This window comes from Aulonocara stuartgranti (assembly GCF_965226115.1).
Source record: "Aulonocara stuartgranti genome assembly, chromosome: 14".
In the NCBI taxonomy this organism is placed as follows: domain Eukaryota; kingdom Metazoa; phylum Chordata; class Actinopteri; order Cichliformes; family Cichlidae; genus Aulonocara; species Aulonocara stuartgranti.
Window position 1 is genome coordinate 13988501 of NC_138950.1, and position 9967 is coordinate 13998467.

Consider the following 9967-nt stretch of genomic DNA (forward strand, 5'->3'; position numbering starts at 1 on the left):
CAGATTTTGCATCTCGTCCCCACTTTAATCATGGCCGCTGCATTCAGTGGGATTTGACTTGATGTTAATTTCGTGTTATTTGTTCTGATTTTCAGCCACGTTTTTTTTTTTTTTCGGCCATTTCCTAAAAACGGAACAATAGGCTTCTACGAGGCTTGCATCCACTGTGGGTTTACGTTTGTGACATGGCAGCATTGGGGTTAACCGTGTCTCCTCCCTCTTTGCTGGCCAGACGCTGACGAGCTCAGGTGATAGTTCATCGTGCATACTCAGTGCAGACCCCCTGACTGTCGAAGGAGCACACAAATGTGGGTGGGGTCGCTTTGATGCGCAACCAGACAGCAATGTATACACTCCACAGCAAGCCCCCAAACTGTGAAACTTGAACAAGAGAAACATCCTGCAGGAGGAGGCAGAGAGGGGGGCGTGTGGGCGCTTCTCCCGTAAGTCTCGGGCAAAGATTAGATCTGCTCGTCGGAATTGCATAACGCGAGAGTAATCCTGACTGGACAAAAAACGAAGAGGGTTCGAGTCGTGAGTAGGACGTTTATTTACGTGTTTATCCCCGATTTATTTCCTTCCCCTTTAGCATCTTTCTCTGGTCAGCTTCCTAGAATCGAACATTATGGCATGGCCGTGCATTACGCGTGCTTGCTGCATCAATCGCTTTTGGTCCGAGCTGGATAAAGCAGACATCGCGGTGCCTTTGGTTTTCGCCAGATACTCCGACGTGGCCGACGTACCGCATGTGCCCCATCATCCGCAGCCGAAACTGAAGAAGGCCGGTGCCATTGCCATAGAAACCCAGCCCCATCCCGGCGAGCAGGAGGCTGGGAAGGCACCGCCCGCGACGGGTGCCGCAGCGGGCAAAGATGGCTCTACTGCGTCCGTCATGCGCCAAGACTTCAAGGCGTGGAGAGTGCGCCCCGAGGCCAGCTGCAAGCCCAGAAACGAGTACCAGCCATCGCCGGCCCCTTTCAACAACGAAACTCAGTATCAGAAGGATTACAAGCCCTGGCCTATACCGAAGAAGCACGACCACCCATGGATCCCCAAATCGAGCCCCACCGCCGGCGGTCCGGAAAGGAGCGCAGGAAGCGGTAAGCAGGAGCAGGTGGCCGCCGAGGTCGAGAGCGGCGTGGAGAAGAGCGAGATTGAGGAGAAGACGCAGGAGAAGGAGTCACAGGAGGTGGTCAAGAGAAGCGTGAAGAGGGAAAAGTCATCAGAGAGGAAAACAGGTGAGAAGACGGAGGGACAGGTGGCTGCAGATGTGAGCGCGGAGCAGAGGAAAGGCAGAGCGGCTGCAGACGCTCTGAACAGGCAGATAAAGGAGGTTATGTCGACTTCTAGCAGCTACAGGTAAGAGTGTAAGGCTGTGACAATGCGCTGTTCAAGGTAACACTTTTTATTCTACACTCTTTACATGTTTGATTTTCTGTAATTGTTACTGTGCACTCGGTAGCAGCAGAGGGTGTTAGCAGGAATAAGCACAGCATCCCTGAAAGCACTTCAGCTGTCACCCAAAAATCACTAGAGGATTTTTTGGTAGGCTATTGAAGGGTCTCTTTTTGCAATCTCCAGTGATATCAGATGTAAACTGACACTGCTACAGATAAAGGTTCAGTATTGATTTTTTTTCTGCTTCAGCCTTCCTGGGAGTACTACCAAATCAATGCCATGGGCCATGAATGAGTAAAGCCACTAAAAGGATCTGAATGTAATCATGTGTGTCTTAACAGGGTTTTTTCTGCTCAGGCTTCCTCCAATTTTGAGTAGACGAGGCATGCAAGTTGAGAAGACATGCTTCACAGAAATTTCATGGAGAAAAGCTCATTACAGATCAAAACTGAATTAGTCTACTTCACTGTGTTTTGCAGGCAGTGAAGTAGAAACAGTTTGGATCATGAGAATTTTAAAATGTGAAACCAATGAAGGAGTAAACCATGTATACAAGAGTAAAGAAGGGCTTCTGTCTCTAACCCAGAACACACACTCACTGGCCACTTTGTTAGGTACACCTGTTCAACTGCTCATCAACACAAATATCAAATCAGCCAATCAAATGGCTGCCAGAATGATAAATTTAATGAGCTTGAGTTTTTATAGCCTCCATTAAAATCGGACAATAAATGCTGGAAAAACAGTGTCCACTCCAAGCTTCGATTTCTGCTGCAACATTAAGATGGTAGGCTCAGAATTTGGCATTAGCAACAAGCATGGATCCATCCTGCCTTCTGGGCCCCTTACCAAGTGAGTACTGTTGCTGACCACGTCTGTCTCTCTATGACCACTGTGTACCCATCTTGTGATGGCTGCTTCCAGCAGGATAATGTCACAAATGTCACAAGACTCAGATTATCTCGAACTGTTGTTTTTTTTTTTTTTCTTAATACGACAATGAGTTTACAGTACTCACATGGGCTCCACAGTCACCAGACCTCAATCTAATAGATTTAATAAAGCTCCCCTGGGATGTGGTGTAACGGGAGATTTGCATCATGGACGGGCAGCTGACAAATCTGCAGCAACTGGTTGATGCTATCACTAAAATCTCTGAGGAATAATTTCACCTTATTGAATTTATGCCACAGTGAATGAGGACAGTTCTGAAAGCAAAAGGAAGTCCAACTGGGTGCTACCAAGGTGTACCTAATAAAGTGACTGTATGCATAAATGACCTTGCTTTCTGAATGTCTGAGTTGTAAACTGGAAGTTTTCATTTGTGCAGTGAATAAAACACAGTTACACATTGCAATAACAGCTCCCATTTATTAAAAAAACAAACAAAAACTATTTTCAGGGTCATAATAATAATAATAATAATAATAATTAATAACAACAATAATAGTAATAATAATCTGAATTAGAATTCCTAATTAATTTCCTGCTGTGTAATAGAAAACATGTGTAAGCGGTGTCTCACAACGAGTCCACTTCTTGTCTACATGTACCTGAAAAGAAAGCACGTGTTGCCCCTTCCCGGTCTTGCAGAGCGTGGACAATAAATCTGAAGGTCAAATTTTGATTTGACTGCTAAAAATAAACTGACAGTCCTGCAGAACCTGCAGCTGAGCTGTAATCAACATGAATACAGTGTACATGTCTGATGGTTGGTACATGACATAAAAGTGAGGATAGCCTCTAGTGGTGATGTCAAATTATCCTAGGCCTCTATGCCAAGGATAATCTGTACCTTGCAAACCTTTCATAGAAAGCTTTTTATCATTATTATTATTACTATTATTATTATTATCATCATTATTTGTAAATCTTCCGTCTTTACAGTATAATCAGTGGCCGCTCTTCTCTCAATTCAATGCTTAATTTTGGCTAGCTGTTAATTTTAATGTTGTATGAGGAGCACCACAGCTGTGTACAGTTTTAACAATTGATTCATTGACCAGGTTTCAGTTTATTTGGGAGTCAGTTGATTTAATGACTCTGATTTTATCTTTTTTCTTAACTATTCAGTAATAAAAAATAAATAAATCAAAATCTCATTTACACTGTTCTTAGGACTGAGTTCAAGGCTTATAAGGATGTGAAGCCAGTGAAGCCCATCAAAGCTCCATCCCAGTATAAACCCCCTGGGGAGGAGACCAGTCTGGAAACCAGCTATAGTGCCACATTCAAGGGGGAGCAGGTGAAGGCTCACCCAACGGACAACAAGCTGCTGGAGCGCAGGAGGATACGCAGCCTGTATAGCGAACCCAGCAAGGAGCCTGCCAAGGTGAGATGACGTCCACGCACGAATCTGCAGAAACTATACCTCTCCATCTCCATTTTGACTTCTTGTAATTGCACACATATCAAACCTAAATTAACCCGGCTGTATGCTAGAGTTTGTATTTCGTGATTTGAGTTCTTACTCACTGAAACCCATAAGTGTTATCTCATTATACAAAATATTCAAGAAGTGCCTAATGGCATGTGGTCTAACTCCCCATAAACACAAACTAGAACAGTTTTATGTGTCAACATTCTTTTTTAATTACATGATGTGCATTTGTCATTGCTACTTGGTTCTGCTACACTACGCTCAGCTAATCAGCATACATACTGTGTATTTAGCAAGCTGTATATGTATATGCTAATGAATAGTAAAATGGTCACTGCATCGATTTCAGAAGCTAAAGTGACATTCCATCATTAGAGTATGGTAATATGACGTAATCCCTTTACCAACCTATTATTTGAAGATATTCCCCACATACGGTAAGATCTTTTTGCATGTAATGGGTTTGAATTGGTTAGTCATGTGTCTACAGTGGTGTGTTCATGTGGCCACTCCTTCTCTCATTCTTGTAGGACTTCTCAGAGACTGAGAGCAGCTCTGTTCTAAATCTGCTGTAGTCAGGTGTGTTCTCTGTTTCTTCTAGAAGGCATGGAGGCTGACCTCAAAGTTGATAAGGCCAAAACATGCATACTGACACACACACACACACACACACGCACACAGTATGCGTCTTGGCTAATGTGAGCTTCAGGCCATGTCCACACTAATGTGTTTTCCTGTGAAAACGCATCTTCTTCTCTCCGTTTTGGCCTTCCGTCCACGCTGAGACGGCGTTTTCGGTCAAGGAAAATGCAGCGTTTTGAAAACGCTCTCCAAAGCGGAAACATTTGAAAACGCCGTTTTTGCGTCACACTGTGGACAGCGAACCTTTTCGAAAACGACAGCACATTTTAGTCATGTGATGCAGTCATGTGACCAATTAAACTAAGATCGCGGAGGGCATTATACAGCAGTTGTTTTGTTTGCGCTCAATTTTGACAGCCCTATTAAAGATTAATATCAGTTTGTACATGCTCCAGAGAGCTTTTCTTCAAATTCTTTAATTGTCAATCGCTTTTGCAACTTTGTACTTTTGTGTTACTCGCAGCAACAACTCCACCTCATTGTTAGTCCATTTAAAAAACTCGACATTTTGCCGCGACGTTTCAAAGAGCCGAAAAGTAAATAAGTGGCAGACAGAAATGAGGCAGGTCGAATCGTCTTGCGTTTCACGCATGCGCAGTACTGGAACGTAAGCGTTTTCAGACGTTTCCAAATGTGGACGCACAACAATGTGAAAACGACTGAAAACGATCGTGTGGATGCGGAGCGTTCTCAGACGAAAACACCGTTTTCATATTTATCCGGGCTAGTGTGGACGTAGCCTCAGTCACATTTATCACCCAGTGGCCAGATGCAGTCCTCCCAAAGTTATTTGTTCACTGTTTGCCCACTTCTCAGCCTGCACCAGCCACTACCTTTTGTGGAGATTTGTAGTTTTAACAGTTCATCATGGGGTTTTGGGAAAAAAAAAAACAGAAAAAAAGGATGGGATTGGAGGAAACAATGAAGCAGAGATGCTATCAACATGTATCAGATAAAAATCAAAACATTTGTTGCACCAGTGGACCTAGAAAACATTCCTTGATGCTCTATTGTGTTAGTAACACTGGGCAAGATGGCACTTTTCTTTTTTCTTCATGCAATGGCTGACCATGAATTGGCATACAGATTATAAAGAGGAATACTAGGAATATGGCAGTGCATTTTTGATATCCTTTGTGCCTCTGTCTGATTAGTGTAGCAGCAGTGTGCAGGTCAGTGTGACACAGCCATGTGGATCTAATTGTATTCTTTGAGACCCACGTCATCAACATTAAGAAGCAAAAATATTTAAAGTGTTAAATCTAATCTGGACTTTGTTCTGAAAATGTCTGGTAAACCTGATGGAGTGCAGTGCCTTTCTTTATTTATTTTACACTGGTACCATGGTAACATAGTCTTCCTAATCCCACACTGACCGTCTCTGGCAACAAAATTTATTAACAAGGTTTGCCATGGCGACGCCTAACTTACTTTACACAACTCTGAGAAATAGAGCTGAACACGTTTTTTTTTTTTTTTGGTCAGAAATAACCTTTCACTGTCATCTTATACAATATTGTTTGTAAGGTTTATTTAATCAGCAAAAGTTGAGCATGATTTGCAACTTTGTCGCTGGACGCTGATGCTCATTTATAAAAGCTGGGAGCCCCTCCATCAGTCTGTTATCACTAAGGCAACTCCAGCTCAAGAGCAGAAATGAGCTAAGCGCCTGGCTTGAGGCCACATTTATCTATGCACCCACTTTTCCCCACTCAATCTTTTGATCTGAACAAATCTCACCAATGCAGGCCTGCTTGTCAAGCCTCCACCAGTATTAGTAGTTGAACCAAATTACTTCATTTTATAAAGCATAATACTAACATCATATACTAATATAAACTAAATACCATGTATGCTTTATATTCCTTAAAAGTTCATTAAATAAGGAACTGCACGAACCACTTTTTAGAGAAGGAAAGGCACAAACACGCTTTTTGTGCTATTTTTTGGACCTTTATCTTCATTGCACTAACCACATCATGCAAGTATCATCTATAGCATATGGTGTCATTTGCCTGAAATTATCTTGAGTAGCAAGATAAAAGAAGGTTTGTATTGCATGATAAAATAAGACTTGATTTATAATCTATCAGTTAGCCTACAGTAAGTAAAGATGTAAATGGTTAGCTTAAAATTTTGGGAAGTATGCTTATTTGTTTTCTTGCTTGGAGCCAGCAGTTAATTAGCTTTGCACAAAGGTTCTCAAAATGTGGTCCGCGGGTCAGTGGCATTCCATGGTAACACAGTATGCTGCCTGTGAGTTTGACATGGAAAGAATACATGAATGTACAACACATTTAATTTATATGCATGTCACCCTTTAAATTTCCAGTGCAGAGCAAAACCAAGAAAATGTATCACTTCGGTTTCATCTCTGCTGTTCTAGCAGTCATAGCGGTCTAAACCTTACTGTCACCTCATTAGCTGTTAGTTCCTCACACCCCACATGGTGGTGGTGGTGTTGGTTGGTTTCATTATGTCACCCCCACTGGTTAAACGTGGAAAACTAAACGAAATAAAATGTAGAATCCTAGAATATTCCCACAGAGTGTCAACGACATGCCTGATCATCAGCATCAGAATTCCCTTCTAAGCTGAGATCTGCAACTTGTTATTTCAACATGTTAAAATGGCAGTTTTGCATTGGGGTTAAAGTCTGCACCATCCTGCAGTTAGAAAGTCTTGCTATAAGGCGTTTGAACAAATGTGATTGGCTCAGTTGTTGGCTTTGCAAGTGATGGAGCAACACCTGTAATGGGCTGAGAGAGGTGGAGTAGCCACACTCCTGGGTGGAAAGATCAACCCTAACCCCATTGTCATTGAATGCACCATTCACAGTTAGAATCTGTGGTACATGATGCTGTAAAACATGTTACAGAGCGAGTCAATTTTACACATTCATTGACTCTTAAACTCCAGAAGCCTGCAGTAACTTTAAGTAAATGGAGCTGGATGCTTCTGGATATTTACATATGTGGTTAAAAGTGGGTCAAGCTCAGCAGGAAGGCAGAGAAATCTGTGATCAGTGGATAACCAGGCCAATTTTTTTTATTAGGAATCTACCGTAGTGGCATATTTATTAATTATTTTATTAAACTGACAGCAGTTTGTGCTGCTGAATTTTCAACATGATTTCACATTAAATATTTGTTTGTTGTGTTCGATTGTGTCTAAAGAGGAGAACAATAAGGCCGGGTGTTTATCCAGAATTTTTGCTAAGCTGAGCCAAGGTAATTGGCTATCGGCTTTAGATTCATATTTAAATGATGATGTTGTCATCCTCCAAGCAAGGAAACAAAATAAATTCCATTTCCCAAAGTATTGATCAGTTTCTCTGACATCCGTTTAATCTCTTCTCGCGTCTCTTCTCTCTTTCAGGTGGATAAACCAGTTTCCCGCACCAAACCAAAAAAGTCATCATCAACACCAACAACAACAACAGGGAGGATGCAGAAAAAAGCTAAAGAGAAGCAGATTTCTAGTTCCCAGTCAGCCAAGAAGAAACCTTCTTTGGGCGCCTCAGAACCCAAACCGGGCGGAGCCGTCACAAAGAAGAGCAAAGAGATCAGCAACAGACTGGCAGAGGCGGGCAAACAGTAAAACAAGCTGACGTGGTCACATGAAGCGAATCTCTTCCCTTTGGTTTATTTCCTTACCTGTTGTTTTTGCTGTCCGGTCATATATAGTTTGAATGGGCACCAATGTTGAGCTTTTAGAATAATGCAAATAATTTCACGGCAAACTATGCGTGTGTGAATGTATTCTGGCGCACAGAAATGCTTTCTATTATCGAGCACATAATTTTGCACATTGTTTCTATGAGTTCTGTTTCGACAGCAAACCTTAAAAAGGAGCCATCGGTACACATGTAGTGTGTGTATGAAAGGGACTTTTTACCTTTGTCTGAATGGATGATGAATTCAGTGTTAAAATGATTGTAAACAAAAAGAAAAAGGTCAAAGAGAGGCTTTTTTTGTTTTTCTGTATCACATGAAGGGATTTTTGTGAAAAGTGAATAATCTGTTTCACAGTGAATTACAGTGCCTCCGCTGTATGGTCCTGGTTTTCATTTCATTGTTCTGGATGATATCTGCTGAGATAGAAAGTGAACTGTAATATAATTACTACAGCTTGCATGCAAGACCCTGTTTTCAGTTCATTAGCTGACTGTCTGTCACAGTCACATCCTAGCTTGTAAATTGAGCTTTCAAAGATAAATGTATAGGGTTAAATCCTTCTCAAACATAATGCATGAGTAGAAATAGATTCTGATCACACCAAAAAGGTACATACGGTGAGTAAAATCATAGTCTAGTGGCTATTAAAGCTGTAAAATAAACACACCAGCAATATGGTTTCACCCACAAGCAATCTAAATGGAGATCCACTCCCTTGATTTAATAAGAAAACCATAATTTTCACGATGACTCAGTACTTTGTGGCATTGTACTCCACCCTCCCCTCTGAGCTGTGACGCTGTAGTTGTGCTAAATAATTTAAAAAAAAGAAAAGAAAAGACAAATAGGCCTAAAAAAAGAGAGAGAACTAGTTAGATTTGCTCAACATTTTTCACACTGAATGCACTGATGTGTTGAAGGACAAGGAATGGGCCAGGACTCTTTAAACTGCTGCTGTCTGAAAATCTAAAACTCGCATGAGTTCTTCGTGACATGACCTCAAAAAGTCATCACAGCCCAGCCTTCCCTCTCTGGTTGTAAACACAGACGTATACCGTGATACCCTCAGTGGCCGACACGGCCGCAGTGTGTGAGGGCCCAGTCTAGCACTAGCCACCGTGGGTCTGCATCCAGTTTTAGCTTCTGTGTGTGTGAGTGCATGAGTGATAACTGAGTGAAAGTTTTTTTTGTGCGTGCGTGTGTGTGTTTGACCTCTTCAGCCTGCTGCCTGCTAAGCATCAAGTCTGACCCAACCACTACAAGTGCTGCTATGCACTCCGACACTCTGGTGCTATATCTCTCATCTTATATGCTGTCTGGTTTGGACTGCGCGTGGCGTCAGACCAGAGTGAAGTGATGATATGACATGCGTATGTCATACTGCTGTTGTGATATTGTACTTGTATTCTCAGCTTGCTTTGGATGAACTGATTAAAGTGATGCAGAATCCTGCATTGTGACTTGTTGAATTTATTTGGACTTTAGTGTTTATTAAAATGCAACAGCTTATCCTGTTAAGTAAATTTCATATACAGTCACTGTCCACTTTGTTAGGTACACCTGTTCAGCTGCTCATTATCACAAATATCCAGAGGTCAGAGAAAAGGAAGGAAGGCAACAGCTCAAAAAGACTTATTGCAATCAAGGTATGTAGAAGAGGATCTCTGAATATGCACAACATGTCAAACCTTGAAGCAGATGGGCTACAGCAGCAGAAGATAACATGACTCCTGTCATGAAACTGAAGCTACAGTTCAGAAATTAAACCATAAAACATTGGTAACACGTGTCCATGTCTGGTGAGTTAGGCTAAGAATTGGGTACAAACAACATGAAATCATGGATCCATCCTTCCTTGTATCAACAGTTC

General features: G+C 41.8%; 1 protein-coding gene across 2 annotated transcripts; it reads left to right on the top strand.

Moving 5' to 3' along the window:
- The first annotated feature begins 62 nt into the window (after nucleotides 1–62).
- map6b (microtubule-associated protein 6b) lies at nucleotides 63–9549 on the top strand. 2 transcript variants are annotated; one of them, XM_082504034.1, is made up of 4 exons: nucleotides 63–1359; nucleotides 3517–3730; nucleotides 4309–4357; nucleotides 7799–7886. In XM_082504034.1, the coding sequence occupies exons 1-3, from the start codon at nucleotides 626–628 to the stop codon at nucleotides 4351–4353; spliced, it is 993 nt and encodes a 330-aa protein (XP_082360160.1). In that variant the 5' UTR covers nucleotides 63–625; the 3' UTR covers nucleotides 4354–4357; nucleotides 7799–7886. The 2 variants fall into 2 exon arrangements, with proteins under 2 accessions (XP_082360160.1, XP_082360159.1); XM_082504033.1 differs by lacking the exon at nucleotides 4309–4357 and having other exon boundaries at nucleotides 7799–9549.
- The last annotated feature ends 418 nt before the right edge of the window (nucleotides 9550–9967 follow it).